Source organism: Doryrhamphus excisus, chromosome 20, assembly GCF_030265055.1.
Source record: "Doryrhamphus excisus isolate RoL2022-K1 chromosome 20, RoL_Dexc_1.0, whole genome shotgun sequence".
In the NCBI taxonomy this organism is placed as follows: Eukaryota; Metazoa; Chordata; class Actinopteri; order Syngnathiformes; family Syngnathidae; genus Doryrhamphus; species Doryrhamphus excisus.
Genome location: NC_080485.1, coordinates 15192943 through 15211924, shown reverse-complemented (window position 1 = coordinate 15211924; position 18982 = coordinate 15192943). Strand labels below are relative to the sequence as shown.

At 41.6% G+C, this 18982-nt stretch overlaps 2 protein-coding genes across 9 annotated transcripts in view; one reads left to right on the top strand and one right to left on the bottom strand.

Moving 5' to 3' along the window:
- Positions 1 to 17992, top strand: part of ebf3b (EBF transcription factor 3b) — a 118059-nt gene extending 100067 nt beyond the window's left edge. Inside the window, exons 11-16 of one of the 6 annotated variants that reach the window (XM_058058101.1) lie at positions 1665 to 1753; positions 9032 to 9097; positions 9249 to 9420; positions 9646 to 9831; positions 11786 to 11953; positions 14123 to 17992. In XM_058058101.1, the coding sequence (XP_057914084.1) occupies positions 1665 to 1753; positions 9032 to 9097; positions 9249 to 9420; positions 9646 to 9831; positions 11786 to 11953; positions 14123 to 14154 (713 nt within the window). In that variant the 3' untranslated portion in view covers positions 14155 to 17992. The remainder of the gene's footprint in view (positions 1 to 1664; positions 1754 to 9031; positions 9098 to 9248; positions 9421 to 9645; positions 9832 to 11785; positions 11954 to 14122) is intronic. The other 5 variants (XM_058058103.1, XM_058058104.1, XM_058058106.1 and 2 more) reach the window with 5 other exon arrangements.
- The window catches only part of mgmt (O-6-methylguanine-DNA methyltransferase), a 269091-nt gene that overhangs the window by 95953 nt on the left and 154156 nt on the right, over positions 1 to 18982 (bottom strand). The window lies entirely within an intron of this gene.

Sequence of the window (18982 nt, the reverse complement as noted above, 5' to 3'; positions counted from 1 at the left end):
TATTAAACAAAATAAATAATAATAAATAATAAAATAATAACATAACCAATGTACCTATAACCAATGTACCTATTACCAATTACAAAAATAATAATAATAAATAATAAATGAATTAATAAAAAATATTAAACAAAATAAATAATAATAAATAATAAAAATAATAACATAACCAATGTACCTATAACAAATGTACCTATTACCAATTACAAAAAAATAATAAATAATACAAAATTAATGAAAAATATTAAACAAAATAAATAATAATAAAAATAATAATATAACCAATGTACCTATAACCATGTACCTATTACCAGTTACAAAAAATAATAAAAAATACTAAATATAAATAAAATAAATAATAATAAAATATAAAATAATAACATACCCAATGTACCTATTACCAATTACAAAAAAATAATAATAAATAATTAAAAAATAATATGTTCCTATAACCAATGTAGCTATTACCAATTACAAAAAATAATAATAAATCATAAAAAATCATAAAAAATAATAAACAAAATAAATAATAAAAATAATAAAATTAAATTAAATTAAATAAAAAAACTTAAATTATATTAGGAAAGCAGGAAGTGAACAAATGTACCAGTTACTGATTGTTAAAGTACCAGATGGAGGGATAGGATTCAATAAGCTTTGCTTCTTCCTACTCCTTTCGGACATGTGGAACTGGGAACTGATTATGGGATGCATTCAATTGTAATCTGATGCATGTTGAAATGAAATTAAACCATTACCAATACCATTACCATTACCATTACCATTACATGCTGAGTCATGAGTGATGGGCCAAATTACAGGCTGAACGATGAATGGAGGCAGCCGCTCGGTATTCGTCTCCATAGAAAGCCATTGATTTATGGAGCGCCTTTGCTCGGCCGAGTTACTCTGCTGAAAATGATATCTACATCGAGAAGTGATGTTCTCTATTAAGTCCTTCCTTCCCCCTTTTTACCCCGCTCCCTCTTCTCCCTCTTCTCCCTTCTTCTCCCTTCTTCTCCAGTATGAGCGTCCACATGGTTGTTTAGCATCGGGCGGAGCTGCGAGGAAGCCTTCAATTACCCATTAGGACTGTCAGACATAAAGCGGCCCCCGTTCTCGCCAAAGTCTTGCTTATGATTCATTTACTTTGTGCCCCTGATTCATGGCCCGATGTGCCTGGTGCTCCAGATTACTATTTGAGGGCTGGGGAAGATTGATGGCTCTGCGGGATCCGCCGCCGTACATCACAGCGCGCTCGGCGGCGGCGGCGGCGGGGTCGGCGCGGAAGTGCGAGATGACAGCGGCTTACACTAGATCAATGTGCGGACAGCCGTTCGCAGATTATTAAAGCTCTGTTAGATTAAAAGAAGTTTAGCGGGAGTCAATATTCGCAGGCGGATTCAAAAGGGGGGAGGGGGTCCTGATGTAGGTCATCATGGCTGTTAATGGAATAACACTCTGCGACAGTGTCGGAGTGTCGTGAGGAACCGTGTCATTTCCCGTCACACACACACGCACACGCATGCCACCCACGGAGCTGCGGATCTTTATGAAAGGGTTTGTCACCCCTGAGGTTTTGTTGAAATGGTTTCTTCTGTACACGCTAACAGATTGCTCAATTAGCGTCTCTTCTAACGCCGCTCTTCCTTTTTCGTGCGCAGCCCTGAACGAGCCCACCATCGACTACGGCTTCCAGAGGCTGCAGAAGGTCATCCCCAGACACCCCGGCGACCCCGAAAGGTTACCAAAGGTCAGTGCTGCACCCAACGCCATCAGCAGGACGCATTGGTTTAGCGCGAGTACAGCGGCGTTGACTCGCCGTGCGGTGAAATAGCTCAATCACGCCGTTTCCTCTCCAGTAGTCTGCGGCGACGGTAATCTGGTCAGAAGGCACGTCTGCGCCCTCATTACCTCGCTCGTGTTTTCCTTTCATTTTCTGCGGCTCGATTTGGTTTAATCTTTTGTTTACAGAACCCCGCGCCGTAAACCCCCAAGTCTTAGCGCCGCTAATAGACAACGGCGGCGCGTTATTATGCGTTGGCTTTCTTAATGTTTTCCTTTGAACCTGGGCAAAGGAGTTGAAAGCCGCGTTAAAAAAAAGTCGCTTCCTCGCCGATATTGACGAGGGAAGATCATCCTCCTGCTGAGAACAAACTCTTTGATTCTTCCATTTCCTGTTGATAAAAAACGTCGCTAATTGCTACCGTGCCGCCAACCGTTTGGGCGAGTGACGTTCCAGATGTGTCCAACGTAATAATGTCTCTGATTAGTCCGTTCCGAAAGAATCCAAGTAGCGGCCACCTTCCATTTTTAATAACACGGTAAAACCTCATCTATTAAATCCCAGCATGCAACGCGGCAATATCATTAACGTCCAACGGACAATTTAATAAAGTCCAGGCCGTGTGGTCGCTGAGGATGTTTGACCGAGGCGCTGTGGAGAAATAGAGCGTCACAGCTAGCGCTAGCGCGGCGGCTATATGAAGTGTTTCAATTAGAGCCGGTCCCCGTGGAGACGGGACACAACACCTTGACATGAAATGTGACTCTAATTTTAGCCGCTAAACCTAAAGCGCCTTTAATATCCACCTTCTTTAACTGGGCTCCAGTTGCCGGTCGATGAAAGGGGCGGCGTGCTGCGGTCCGTCATGGTGGGGAGTTCGAACCTTCTCCGGAAAAATGAAAGGATGCGACTTTGCCGCGTTGATATTTTGGAAAGCGACACATACGTATCTGATAAGAAGTTATAGATATATACGTACATATATTTATATTTCGAGAACCTGCATCTCAGCCGTGACATATGGGTGGAAAAATCTTCGTAATTTTCTTTTCGTAATATGAGGACTTTATTTTCATAATATTTGGACTTTTTTCCCATTATATTATACATTTTATTTACACTCTATTTTATTTTAATCACAACTTTTTGTTTAGTTTTTTTCTCATAATTGTACGACTTTTACAAAAATAACGGAATTTAATATTTCAATTCTATGCAACTAAAATAACAATATTTTTTGTCATATCATTGCAGTTTTTTTCTCTAAATATTTTTTGTCTAGTTCAACTTTCTTTTTGTAAATTTTCTTCTCATAAATATGACTATATTCCTACTATATTTATTTTATTAATATTTAAAATATTTGTATGATTTATTCTTCTCAAATGAAGGCTGTTTTCCCCACTATTTCAGCTTTTTTCAAATACATTTTCTTCTCATAATAACTTTATTCTCATAATATTTTGACTTTATTCTTTAAACAATATTTAACATTGACATTTTGAATCATAGAAATGATAAGTTACTTTATTCTTTCTCACAATATTACAAGTTTAGACTTTAGACTTTTCTCAGTAGATTGTGACTTTTTTTGTCTAAATATTTTGACTATATGCTCAGAATATTTCTATTTTTTTTCCATTCCTGTTGTTTTTTTTTTTTTTATAATTTCCAGCCATTCAAACGTTCTCCTTGTTATTATGACTTTATTCCCATAATGTTTAGATTTTATTCCCATAATGTTTAGATTTTATTCCCATAATATTTAGATTTTATTCCCATAATGTTTAGATTTTATTCCCACAATGTTTAGACTTTATTCCCATTATGTTTATTTTTTTTCCTCAACCCAATTTTCCAAAATTCCAAAAAAATCCTTTGGTTTGTTTCTCATACTATTTTGGCTTTAAGAAGAATCATGTATATTTTCTTTAATATTTCCGCTTTATTTTTCCTCTATCATGAGTTCCTTCTCATGAAATTACAAAAAAAGATGTCTAACTATTTCAAACTCGATGTTTTTCTAATAATTCTGAGAGTTTATTCCCATCGTATTTAAACTTTATTTTTTATTATTTTTTTAAATTTATTATTATTTTTTCATTATTATTTATTATTAAGTTTCCCCCACTCTACTTTTCCAAAAATTCAGACTTTATTTTACTTTATTGTAATATTATGTCTTTTTATTTCAACTCCATGCAGCTACAATGACTTTTCCTCTTAATATTATCATATTACTCTCATAAAAAACAACTTTTTCTTATAATATTTTGACATTATCCTTGTAACATGACAGATTTTTTTCATTTTCGCTGTTATTTGAATGTGACGCAGGCCACAAACGGCCCTGGGGCTGCATTTTGGACACCCCCTAACACACTCCTTAAAGTCCCAGCGTCTTTTGCTGAAAGACGTTGTTAAACACGACTTTATTAAGCGGAAAGCCGCCGTCTCCCCATGAATACAAAGCGTTGTTGGCAGTGAGACGGCTCTCTCACGCCGGACCCGAGATTAGTTTCCCGGGCGGCGTATCCTTAATATAGCGCGCTCTCCCAACCTTTGCATGAAACAATCACACGGCGAGATGAAACCCTGCACTTCCAATAAACAACATAAATATTTGATTTGCTCTCTAATGGACCCAAATATGGGGTTCAGGGGGCATGTAAATGATCCCGCCGAGTGATTCGTCATTGTTAAGCTTGCCATCCGAGGGGTCAGCGCCGTGGGGTCAAAAGCACGTTCCCAATAAAAGAAGCCAGGCTGGCGTGTAGGTTGGGAATGAGAACACCGACGGCATATAGAGGGCGGCCATTACCGGGTGCAGGTGAGGCGGGGAAACTCTATAAAAAAAAGGAGATAAAGGCGCGTTGTGCATTAGCAGAAAGGCAAATCGACACCCCCCCGGCCCCCCCTTACCCATGACTTCACCCTCCAGTTGATAATATTACTGCGCTATTGATTTCCAGCAGCCTTCTCCCTGGGACCAGTAAGACACGTGGTAATTGTAAGGAGACAGAAAGCCAATATGGGAGTGCTCATGGATAGCGAGGGATGCACGCTAATATTGTTGCTACACAGAGAAAAAAAACACACACACACACACACACATGTGTGGGGCGGGGCAGGGCGGGGCGGGTTTCTGCCTCTGATTGAAGTTTACCTCGTAAATTCTAAGACAACATCGTAGATGACAGTCTGACCCTGTGGGAGGAGCGCAGATATAAAAATTCAATGCAAAGTCCAGAGTGAATATGAAAGTAATAAGTGTGAGCAGTCAAGTGATGAGAAAGGAGATTGGTTTGCGGGCATTGCGTTAAGTGAAGAGAGACTTCGGAATTCAACCAAAGCCCCCCCCCCTTTCCCCCTCCTCTCCTTGCTTTTTAAGATCTTGTTATAAAACAATTTTCTATTCATAACATAAAAAAGACAATTTATAATACCATTTTGTGCCCTCTGGCTGTAATGGACAAATAGACTGGATATCACATTATATCACACTCAATTTCTCTCTTCTGTAACAAATTAGATTCATTATGAAATTAAAAGTGGAAACTCAATATTGTTTTATTATTAAGCTGATTGCTTTGGATTCTTCGCCCCCCCCCAAAATGAGCCTAAGCCCATTCTTTTCCAATTCCTGGCGTAATCCACCAGGAGAAAATATTACAAATGTGCTCATGTCAAGCAATTACCCATGTATTTAAATGAATCTCTCTTCCTGTGCTCTTTGAAGTACCTTCATCTAATGGCCCCCGTGCTTCTAAATGCATTCATTACCTCGGGCTACAGCTAACACAGTAATTGCCTTACACTTTTATAATGGCATTAGCACTCCCAGCTACATAACCTCGGCCCTCTTTTATTAACTGCCATAATATAAATACAACATCCGCTTTAATCTACTGCTGGAAGAATCGCATTTGGAGTCTCATCATTTTGCGGGCGCGTGTATAAATCTCGGGTGATCTGTCACCCGCCTGGAGACAGTCGTTGAACACGGGGACCTTTAACGGAGACAACAGCGGAGACAAAAAAATCGGTCACGCGTTTGTCAAGCCAACAAAAGAAATCATTTGAGGGGCTTTAATTGTTTCAATTTAGCACGCCGTCGTTTTGATACGTACGTCGCCATGACATGAAAGCCAATTACCGCTTATTTCCGCGGCGTTGTTTCCGATTTACATGGAAATGCCCGGGCCCGAGCGCTATTGGGCGGTAATCGTATTCGCAGCGTGAGAGAAGACCACAAGACAACGAAACCCGTTCGGGTGACTCTCATCATCATCATCATCGTCGTCATCGTCGTCGTCATCGTGCTCGGACGTGACGGGGGCCGCCACTTAAGCGCAAGAGGCGGCTCGGTTAGTTAAGACACCGCGCGGTAAACGACAGATTAAGGATGAGAGGCAATATCGTTTCCAGTCCTCCGCCTCCTCCTTTTTTTTTTTTTTCTCTCGCTTTTTTTTTTTTTTCCCGAGCTGTCCTTATGTCACTGCTGCCGAGCGCCATATGGACAAGGAGCGAGCGGACGTTTTACGGGGGGGGGGGGAATGAAACATGGCCGCCGAAGCAGGCAGCTCTTAATTGCTTTAATTGTTGCTTAAAATTGAGAGCCATGTAGGAGATCTTGAAATATGATAGAATAGATTATTGGTAATTATTAACTTGGGGTAAAAAAAAAAAAAAAAAAAAAAAGCGACAGAAAGCCACTTTATCTCACTCAGCGAGCGCGAGAAGAACGCGTGGCGCCTGATGAGAACACATCAAGACAGCTGGTCCTCTCATTTAGCCTACCTGCCGCACGACAAGCGTAATTCTTTATTTGTATGCAAACTAGATGCATGCCACGTTGAGCGTACACACCAATTTCGGAGGTAAATGCCCGTTCTGGAAGCACCCATCCGCTAACTTGGGGCCGGATTAAGCGATATGTTTCTATAAGAAAGCATGGCGTATGCTGGAAGTGGCTTCGACTGTGATTCATCTTGATAAATCAGCGAGCGAGAGAGCGAGAGAGCGAGCGAGATCCGGGATGAAAGGGCCCGTAAACATACCACACCGCACCGCCGTGCACCGTGCAACGCACCACACCGCACCGCAATCCACGCCAAGTCTTGGAGGTCGCTGTTTGAAGGCACGGAGGCTGTGTTTACATTCATTTACGGCAGCTGCCGTCTTAATCCGGCGGCCGCTATTGCCAAGTGATGGAACACTTCAGACAAATTACCGAGGCCCGGCGAAAAGAAAACACAGTCAATGTGACGAGAAAACAAACGCCATCTGAGACGTTTCTGCTGGCGGATTTGCATCGCTTTAAAGCGCCGCGTCTAAGAGGCCGGTCAACAAACGTCTGCCTTACAGCAGGTGACGACAAACCGCCGTTCGCTCTTCGCCGCCACGATGATTCGCCTCTGTTAGATTGAACGCACTCGAGAAAAACAAAGAAGACACAAGAGTTTTTTTTTTTCCCGGTGAGCATATTGCGAAAAAAAAACCAAAAAAACAAAGCAAGTCCGCTTACTCGAGAGGGATTTAATTGTAAGCGGCGGATTCAAACCCAGCGCCCCGCAACGAGGCCGCATCGGCGGCCAAGTCCTCTTCGGTGTTAAGAGCCAAAGCGACACGGCTAATCCGCATTGTGGAGCGGGGGCGGGCGTGCAGACATGGATAAGACCACATCCTGAGCATCCGTGTCCCCGAGGCATCGGCGCCCGGCGCCCGGCTCCCGGCTCCTCCTGGATGGGAAGCCATTTGTGAAGTCCTTTGCATGCGCCAGTCAAAGAGGTTAATTGAAAAATTCCTTAACGTCATTACAACAGAACTAGATTAACCCACAGCTAATTCACTTTATTGTTCTGAGGAGAGGCGACTCTCCGCTGAACTCTGGAAGCCCGGAATCAGGCGTGAGGTGTTGTTTTTTTTTTTTTTTTTTTTTTTTTAAAGGACTACGCCGCTTTAATTAAGATAGGGAACATTATTCACAGCTCTGCATGCATGGGAGGAGCAAAGTGGTCTGCAAATGGAAGAACGGCGCCTCTTCGCTTCAAACGGGACTGCTCTTTATTTTGCGACGTGGGGCGGAACGCTGCGCCGCCATCACGTACCTTAGTGCCTCGCCGAAACGAAACGGCGGCTAAGGATTTGTAATCGATCATACTCTTGTCTTGAAGTGTAGTGTCTCTCTGTTCGCCAGTGGGGGGGGGGGGTTGCTTCATCCTGGGTGGCGACGTCCCTCGCTTTGTGTAAATAGTCTATAATCCATTTTCTATGCCGCTTATCCGTACGTTGGAGCCTATCCTGGTTGTCTTCGGGCGAGAGAGGCGCGGCGCACCCTGGGCTCATTGCCAGCCAATCACAGATAGTGTATAATCAACACAGGAAGTCACAAAAAAATGGTGACTGCGGTGTTATCTCCATCTTCCTACTCCTTTTCGTCCCTCGTTTATCACTGTTAAAAAATTGGGTGATTGCGATCAGTGAATTTTATCGTTAGAGCCCTGTAGAACTAACACGCTTATCCTCACGAGAGTCGCAAGGGGTGCTGGAGCCTATCCCAGCTGTCTTCGGGCAAGAGAGGCGGGTTACACCCTGGACTAATCGCCAGCCAATCACAGATAGTGTATAATCAACACAGGAAGTCACAAAAAAATAGTGACTGCGGTGTTACCATCTTTCAACTTCTTTTGGTCCCTCGTTTATCACTGTTAATTGGGTCCAGACGTGACTGCGATCAGTGAATTTCTAACTAACACGCTTGCGGTGTTACCATCTTCCTACTTCTTTTCCTCCCTCGTTTATCACTGTTAAAAATTTGGGTCCAGACGTGACTGCGATCAGTGAATTTCTAACTAACACGCTAGCGGTGTTACCATCTTCCTACTCCTTTTCGTCCCTCGTTTATCACTGTTAATTGGGTCCAGACGTGACTGCGATCAGTGAATTTCATCGTTAGAGCCCTGTAGAACTAACACGCTTATCCTCACGAGGGTGGCAAGGGGTGCTGGAGCCTATCCCAGCTGTCTTCGGGCGAGAGAGGTGAAACACACCCTGGGCTGGTCGCCAGCCAATCACAGATAGTGTATAATCAACACAGGAACACACTCGACTAGTTCGGACTGTTCGGTTATACGACGACCACGGTACCCTACATCGGAGCGTGATACGGCGCCGACTAGGAATAGACGTACTGTTAGCGTATGGCCGTTTAACGCTTTCTCCTCCTTTGTCTTGCATCATCAGGAGGTGCTACTGAAGAGGGCGGCTGACCTCGTGGAGGCCCTGTATGGGATGCCCCACAACAATCAGGTCTGTATGCGCACCGCCGCCAGCATCACCATAGGAACCAGATGCGAGTTTAACCGTATAGCCGTGAACCCTCGCATCAAAGCTTTAAAAAAGGAAACTTGGGAAGAAAAAAAAAACCAACCTCGCCTTTTTCCTCTACTGCGCTTCTCAGGAGATCATTCTGAAGAGGGCAGCTGACATCGCCGAGGCCTTGTACAGCGTTCCCCGCAACCACAACCAGATCCCCTCTCTCGCCAACACAGCCTCCCACGGCATGATGGGAGTCAACTCCTTCAGCAGCCAGCTAGCAGTCAACGTGTCTGAGTCACAAGGGAACGACCAAGGTACGCCATTCCGAAGTCAGGGGAGCAGCTGCAGAGGTTAGCGGAAGGGAATGTTTTGTTTTTTTTTCCCCCTCGTTAAAACGGATAGAAATCCACATTTTTGAATAACTGCTCCATTTCCGCAACAATGAAGTTTAAAGCGCTGGTCTTATTAAAGCGCCATCTGCATGTATAAAAAGCGTTTGACTACAGCCGTAAAACGTCCTTTCTCCGTCCCCCATCCAGTGGGCTACAGCCGGAACACCAGCAGCGTGTCCCCCCGGGGCTACATCTCCAGCAGCACCCCCCAGCAGTCCAGCTACAACACCGTCAGCAACAGCATGAATGGCTACGGCAACGCCGGCATGAACCTGGGAGTGCCAAGCTCCCCGGGGTTCCTCAACGGATCCTCTGCCAACTCCCCATATGGAAGTGAGTAGCTCGCCACCGCCGCCGCCGCCGCACGCCGTCCTCATGCTAAACCGTCGCTGATTGAATTCCTGCTACCGTGTTCTGTTTCGCTTCCCTGAATCGCTGGCGACAGCACTCTGCTGCTAATGTGGGGGTGTCCAAACCTTGTCCAGCGGGGCCATGAAGTGACAAATGAATGAACGCCAGGGCCGCTGTGAAAAAGATACATTTTTGTGTTTTTTTCAGCTTTCTTCTCAAATCATCTTCCTAAATTTGCTTCTTGTAATATTTGAACTTTATTCCCATAATATTATAACTTTGTTTGTTTGTCATAATATTACATCTTTTCACAAAAACAACAAAAAAAATTCTTTAATATGCTATTAGCTGCTAATAAAATGACAATATTTTTCCTTACAATATTGAGAGTTTATTCTCATAAAATAGTGCCGTTTTGTGTCTTAATATTTAGACTTTATTCTGGTAAAATGACCAAAATTTCCCCAATTTTTGCCATTGGAATATTCAATTTTTTGGATTTCATTCTTGAAACATTATAATTTTTTCCGCAACCTAGTTTCCCAAAAATGACTTTTAGTTTTTCATAAAATTATGACTTTTTTTTCTTTAATATTTCAACTCTATAATACTAAAATAACAATTTTTTTCCTCATGATATTCAGAGTTCTTCTCTTAATTCTGAATATCCTCATCATATTTTGACTTTTTCCACAACCACGTTTTCAAAAAAATTTAACTTTATTTTTTGTTTTTCTCAACAACATGACTTTATTTACTATTCCTATTTACTATGTTGATGCTACTAAAATGATGATATTTTCCCTCATAATATTACTGCATTATTCTTGCATAAGTACAACTTTTTTCTTAAATTTTTCTTTTTTTCCCCCTCAGAATATTTCAACTTTATTTTCGGTAAATTACAGCAGTTTTTTCCATTTCTGCTGGCGTTTTTTTTTTTAAATTTTCCAACAATTTAAGCTTTCTTCTTGTAACTATTATTCTCATCATTATGAATATTCCCGTAATATTTTCACTTCATTCATGGAAAATATTTTTTTTTCTTCAATATTTCAACTTTATGCTAGTAAAATGATTTTTTCTTTCTTCTTCTAAATTACTCTTACAATAATTGACGTATTCTTGTAAAATGACTGCTGATTTTTCTATTTTTGTTGTTTTTTCAATTTTTTTTTTTTTTCATTTTGTTGTTAAAATATGTTTTAAGAACTCTCCCCAGCAGAAAATGGCCCCGAGGCCGCACTTTGGACACCCCTGTGCTGCTTCCCTCACGTCTCCCAACCAACTATGTTGAAAGCAATTGTTGATAGTATTTTATTATTATTATTTTATTATTATGAGGGTGAAAATGACATTTATTGTGCTAGCATTGATTTTTACTTGTGTATTTTTACTTGCCTTGTGAGAAATTGCAATAACAAACAAATAATAGCACATATAACAAAGAAGAGGTGCATTTTTTGGCAACTTTTCATCCAGTTTTGTGCCGCGGTTCAGGAGTAGTTTGCTTCCAAAATCGGGGCAGTGGTGAAAAAAAAATGAGGATCTGATTGCGAACGAACGCACACACAGTAATATCCCGCTTCAGCGGTTCTACATAAACGGGATGACTTTATGAAAGAGGCTTATGTTTTGTTTGTGATGTGATTTGCGGACGTTTTCTGAAAGGTTGGACACCCAAATATGACATTTTGGCATCATCAGGTGAGTATCCATGAAGGTTAGCTGAGCCAGACGACTTGTTGATGAGGGGGTTCGGAAATAATCATCATGTGCCCCCCCTCCCCTTCACCCTCTTCTTTCGACCCGACCCGACAGTAACGCTCCCCCAGCCTTACCTCGACTGCCCCCTCCCTCTCTAGCACTACTCACAGCACGTTCTCACTCTCACCCCCTCCCCCCGCTGCCCTCTCCCTCCCTGTCGTCTCCGCAGTTAAACAAAAGAGCGCCTTCGCCCCTGTGGTCCGACCCCAGGCCTCCCCACCCCCCTCCTGCACCAGCGCCAACGGCAACGGACTGCAAGGTGAGCCCCCCTCACCCCCTCATCCTTTCCCTACGGACTACTGGTCAGATACCGCTGCTCAGGCCTCTGTCCGGTTTGGTGAGGGATTAATCATTACACATATATGCATTATGACAGGCTAATTTACACCTCATTCACGCACACACACACACACACACACGCACACACACACACTCCCGACGCAACACCCTCGTCGCCCTTTGGTACGGATGATCCCCCTCCGAAAGAACCCCGCCACAATTGTTTGGGTAATTATGTTTATTAGGTTTTGTGCGCGTGTCACCGCCGACGTGATTGGTTTGGAAACAAGCAAAGCCGCGGCGTCGCGCGCCCCAAGATTAATAACATCGGGCTTAATGAAGTGGGAAATTAAAGTTCATCTTGCTACACGTTCGTACTTATTAATACATGTTGTGCAGAAATTAATGAGCAATGCCTCGCCATCATCATCTGCGCTGGCAAACTTAAAAGCATCCCAAGCATGACTCTACAAATACACTCGCAGCCATATCCTCGTACATCATCGCCGCCACTTCACTGCTCGCCTAATTGTTCAAACGTGCAAAAGTGGCGCCTGTGTACAAACTCTGCCGGGGTGAGGCCCCCACGCTAATGATGTCCCCGGCAGATGGTCTCGCCCGAGATTCCTTTCATCATCTTTCTCGGAGAACGTGGGCATGACGCCGTAGAAATCAAGAGACTAAATATCGATATGGCAATGTGTCGCCACCGGAAACCAGCTTTTTCTCACTCTTATGGGCCTGCAAGGCGACGCACAGCAGCTGTTATGGAACATTCTGGTGACGTAGTTGACCGCCAAATGTGAAAACGGCAATATGTCTCCACCGGAAATCAGCCTTAGCTTTTTTTCACTCTTATGGGCCTGCAAGGCTAAGCACAGCAGCCCTAATGGAACATTTTGGTGACATAATTGACCGCCAAATGTGAAAACGGCAATGTGCCTCCACCGGAAACCAGCCATAGCTTCTTCTCACTCTTATGGGCCTGCAAGGCTAAGCATAGCAGTCGTTATGGAACATTCCGGTGACGTAATTGACCGCCAAATGTGAAAACGGCAATGTGTCTCCACTGGAAACCAGCCTTAGCTTCTTCTCATTCTTATGGGCCTGCAAGTGCTAAGCACAGCAGCCGTTATGGAACTTTCCGGTGACGTAATAGACCGCCAAACGTGAAAACGGCAATCTATCTCCACTGGAAATCAGCCTTAGCTTTTTCTCACTCTTATGGGTCTGCAAGGCAAAGCACAGCAGCCGCTATGGAACTTTCCGGTGACATAATTGACCGCCAAACGTGAAAACGGCCACTTTTTTAGGAACCCGGGCCCACTCCCAACCCAGACAGGCCCATTCAACGTTTCCACGCACAGCATAGTCAAACGGCCATAAAACACACAATCATATTTGAGCATAAAATCGCCATCATTCATGGTTGAAGTTGAAGAATTGAAATATAGACATTAAAATATACAAAATTAATGATCATTAAAAGTACAAGTTATTTCAATAATAAAGTCAAAATATTAAAAGAAAAAATATCATAAAATAAAAAAAAATATAATAATATTAGTAGCATAAACTTGAGATAACAAAGAAAAAAATGTAGTAATATTATGAGAAACGTCAATTAAAGTGGTCGGTTTGGGTTATAATGTTACGAGAATAAAATGCAAATATTCCGGGAATAAAATCGGAATTCCGAGCACAAAAAATCAACAAGAAGAATGTTTTGTGACTTTTTATCTCAGAATTTTGACTTTCTTATAACATAATTATGAATTTTGATCTCATACTTTCGACTTATTATCTCAGAATTTTGAATTTTGATCTCATAATTCCGACTTAGCATTGGGATAACTTGAGTGGCGAAAACGGGCGTCCATAGAAAAGCATAGCAAAGTTGGTACTAGTACTAGTCTCTACTGTACTGTACTGTATATGTAAATATATAAATATATGTTAGCATATCTCCATGTTTTGCTTTACAAAATATCAACGTTGGTTAATACGCCGTCCTCGTTGGAAACGTTTTAAAGTTTTCATTGCTAATGAAAGTCGATAATTGGAGAGATGGGGGTTTCACTGATAGGACATTACACACACACACACACACACACACACACACACACACACACGTATGTCATTTGATGATATTAATCTCCAGAAGTGTTTGAAGCGGAATAAAACTAATGACATCTTTCTTCTCTCCCCCCCACCCCTCCCTCCCCAGCCATGTCCGGCCTCGTGGTCCCGCCAATGTAAAATGCACTTTTTCAGCACCAGTCTACTACCACTTTCACGGGACAAGCCCCCCGCCCCCCTCCGGCCCCCCCACCCCAGCACACAGCGGGTGTATAATGTATAGTCGACTGCTTGTTCTCTTTTTCAAGATGGAGGTTAAAAAAAAAAAAGTCAAAATGACAATGAAGGCTCTCACCGGGAATGTTTTTTTTTTTTATCCCTCTGGAACTTTTTTTGTGTGTTTTTTTTTTTTTTTTTTTTTCCCCACTCCCTCCCTCCTCCGGGATGATGAAGGGTTTATTTTGTATACCTGCGTTGTTGAATACTGGAAGGGACTGACCGTTGTACAGTTGCAAAAACAAAACACTGATGTACAGTACAGCTTTTTGCTTTCCTCCTCTTCCACTCTGTCCACACACACACACACAAAAACACACACACAAACACACACAAACACACAACAGTGTGCATCTTTATAATGTGACTTTTTTTTTGTATTTTCAAAGTGTGCGGGGACGGACGAGCACACAACAGGTGGGGGGGGGCGAGACAGTTTGAAGTGAAATGATAAGAGATCTACAGTACAGTATAAAGGACGGGAATGGAGCGTAAATAAGGTGGGGGGGCGGGCGTATATCATGTTTCATTCCTGCATTTTAACTTAAATTTTGTAATTTATTGTAGCTAGGAAAATCATCTTGACGGAAAAAAAAATAAAATAAAAATAAAACAAAACTCCTGTCGGACTGAAGAAGCACACCGATGTGTCGAACCCCACGGCCGTGTTGATGAATATGATGATGTACTTCCATGTCTAGAGCTTCCTTTTATTAAGCAAGTGTGTTTTGCCATGTTTTTTTCCAACTCTTTTGCTAGCACTGTATATTAATGCATTCCTAGGCTACTGTGAAGTCTGTTTCTTGTTGATGAGGAGCAGCCTCCCTCCTTCTATAGCTCCGACTTCCCTTATGTGTTTTATATGTGGTTTCAACAAACAAAACAACTAAAAAAAAAAAACAATTGTAGACTATTGTGATATTGCCAAACTTGTGCTAAATATTTATACATCTGTCTTTTTCATGTTCTTTTAGATCAACACTAAGAAAAATGTTGCAAAAAAAAAAAACAAACAAAAAAAAACCGAAGGAATCCATTGAGAATGTAGGCGTGCAGTAGTTCCATTGTCATATTTCTGTTCCAACACACACTTGCGCTCACTGAGGGAAATTTTGTAACATATCAACTATAAATAATGTATTTATCTGGGAAAAATTTTGTATATTGCTTTTCATTATGTATGTATTAATCGTCATGCCCTTAATATAGTGATGCAGCACAGATAATTCAGCCAAGAAATGTTGCCTTCATTTCTCTTTTGGTTTTTGTATGGATGCGATGCAACGTGCGTATATTTCACCTGTATTCGCCACAAACTTGTGTTACTCGTAAAGACTCTCGTCCAACTTTACTTTCTATCTTGTTTTTTTTTTTTTTTTTTTTTTTAAAGGGGAAGTCAAACTTCATTGTTTATTTTTATATTGATTTTAAATTATCTATACAGACCATTTTGGAGAAAACTTTGTTGGTTGTATTGTCAAATAAATTGTTTGTGACCCATATGATAGTTGTTAAGATCCAATAGAGACTAATGTGCATGAGGGACAACCTTGGAGATATATAAAAAAAACAAACAAAAAAAAAAAAAACAAGAGAAAAAGCAACAAATCAACACTCCATTTGTGGTTGTATTATTTTCTGTTTTGTAGAATGTAAAGAAGTCATTTTTACTCGCCACTTATGACTCCTATGCCACATAGCTTACACGTGTTTACAGGGGAGAACAATTAAAAACATTTGGAATGGAAAGAGACATCATGTTGTTCCTAAAGCTGTGACTCCTGCTCCTCAATGATGACTCGGGTCCCGAGACCAGACCATAGACCATCGGGTCTGCAACGCAGATCTCAAAGTCAAATTGGGCCCCGCCATATCATTTTATGTGGCCAGTAATTATAAAATATTTTTAAAATTAGTTTAATATGTATAAAATATTTTTATATATTTTATTAATAACATGCCTTATTTTTTATATTTATTATATAACAAAATTATTTATATATTTAATTTTTTAATCATATTTAAATTAAGTAAAAATAAAAAAATGTGCTTTTAAAAATCAAAGTTTTTTCTGTCAAAGCCAATTTAAAAATGTAATATGAAGAATAAATAAATAAATAATAATGAATTACTGAATATTAATTAATTATTATCATAAGAACGATCCAAGTTGTATACTAAAATTTGGCACCGAATGTTGCTAAACGTGTCGTAATGTGACCAGGCTATGCTAAGCTAATATGATGGCGGCCTTCTGGGGCCCAACCAAAAGGCAATGCGGCCCACGGGGGCCCCCGGTCTACGAGGAGGAGACCAGACCAGATTTAAACTTTTAAGAAAAGTCCAAATGAAAAAACATCCAAAGTAACTACTAATATTATTTCTACTATGTTACAACTATGCTCATTGTGCGTATGCTAGCTTGTTGACATTATCTATACGTGGCTAATGTTCCTAGCTTGTTGACATTAGCCACATTTAAATGAGGAGTTTTTCTCTTTCCGAATGACCTTTCCGAAAACAATGGTATCCATGGAAAGGAATATTCCAATCTCTTGTCTACATGCGGCGCTATAAACCAACAGAATAGTCAATGGGGCATGCCCAGTAAAACGTAAACATCAACATCACGTGATACCGACTTTGCCGAGTTTTTCGTCCACTTGTTGGAATAACTCCGTATAGCCAGTTTTTCGTTCGTTCCAGTCTTGAAATTTAGTTTGAATCAAAAACAAACTTTGCTTAGCAGTACAGTGCCGATTGCGAGCCTCCATTTTTAAAACCGAAGAAGTTCTCGAGTTGCGTGTTACGTCATAAAGAACGCACCCGGGATAAATGTAAACAGGAAAAGATCAAATTCAATCTTGCTAATATTTTATAATTAAACTCGGGACATGTTTTATATAAATATATATTTGATTTTTATAAATAAAGTATAGAAGTGTTTAGATTCTGTTCCACAAATGGCGCTAATGCGCACGAAAGCTGCTTGCCAACCTCCAATAAACAACAGAAGAAGAAAAACACAAGAAGAACAACTTTCCGTTTGAGCGGGTACAAGATACCTCAATCGGATTGGAAAAAGGAATATTCCACCCCCGGGAATCTGATTATATATTAATTGGGATTGGCACTTTTCTTTGGGAATGAGGCGTATACAAAAGGTTAGATTCTTTCCGTTTGAGCAAATAAACCGAATGCAATTGGAATATCTGTGTCCATGTATACGTGGATAATGTAAACTGATCCTGGACGGCGCTACTAAGTCATTTTTAGTCATGGCTTTTGAGTCTTCCGTATAGATGAGTGACTGGTGAGAAATTGAAAAAAAAAACATTAGAAATGTCACTTCCCGAGATGCTTTTACTCGTGAAAACGTCATTTTTTTTCACGAAGTCATGTTGACACGGGAGACGACACCAAATGTGGAACGGGAAGAGAAACGTTCCTGACGTCAGCTGTTGAGATGCTGTTATTCCAGCTCCGACATAGTGAAGTCTAAGTCGTTTTTACTCAGAACTTCTGCGTTCCATGTGTTTCCAGGGAAGAACATTTGGAATAAAAAAGAATAATTCCGCTTATGGCGCCGCCGTACATGTAGCATATAGTCCATGTTTACAAAAAATGTTCCTAATGTCACCTTTTACTCCGCCTCTTGACATTGCCAGCTCCTCCTGTACTGCACTTGAAAGCATCATTGTAGTCATTCATAAACGGCCTTTTTTTTTTTAATTCAAACGAGGCTGATTGAAATCCCTCATTTCATTGCATTAAGCCGGCGAGTTAATAAAGAATCGATACATTGAAAGCGCAAGGTTATCCTTTGTCTATAAGCGCCGCTATCGTTTTGAACCCCTTCTCGTTGGAGCGCTGAAAGGCGGCGGTGAAATCTATACTCATCAAGTGGGTCACACAGAAGGATAGAAGTGTTTCAGGATGGGAGGGGGGGACAAGGGGGTGGGGGGGTCTCCCTAAAAACAAGAGAGCATCTTATCAGGCGTCCTGAACGCGTACTCGGAGAAGCAGGTCACAAAATGTCAATTTCCCATCAAGGCAACATTGTCCGACGCCACCTCGGCTTTAATGCGCAATTAACGCGGCGGCAACCTGAGTGGCAATCAGCATATCGCCGCTTATTATGACCCCGCCGCCGCCGCCATTGCCATCGCCGACGCAGATAGTCGACGCAGGGCCCTGCTGATAGCGCGGAAGGACACGCCGCCGCTCAAAAGAGCAATTTAATTTTTAGCCCCTGATCGCCTCCCGCCGTGGAATCGTCCCTTCCCGATAATTCCAAAGCGTGCGATAACAATAGCTTCCTGACGCGGCATTATCTGCTGCAGGTACCGCCGCCCGTCTGCCGCCCTCGCTCCTATTCAACACACATGTGGCCGCAGCACCGATGTCTAGGATGGAGTCCGTGCTTGCTTTTTATTAGGCTGCGTCACCATCCGGCGGATGCAGCATATGACGGTTTGCAAAGTCTTACCCATGTCGCATTTGGTTGCACTTCCTGTTCTATGGTTAGCGTCACAATTTCAGACAATCGGAGGCCCTACCCTCTCACAAGATTATGAGAAGATTGGGGTCACACTGAACAAAAAATAATGAAAGATTACTAAAAAAAAAAACAACGTAGGTTCCACTTCCTGTTCTATGGTTCTCATCACACACAATGGCTTTGCGTAATATTCTAAAAATAAACGGTGAACATGACAAAAGAGGATTAAGG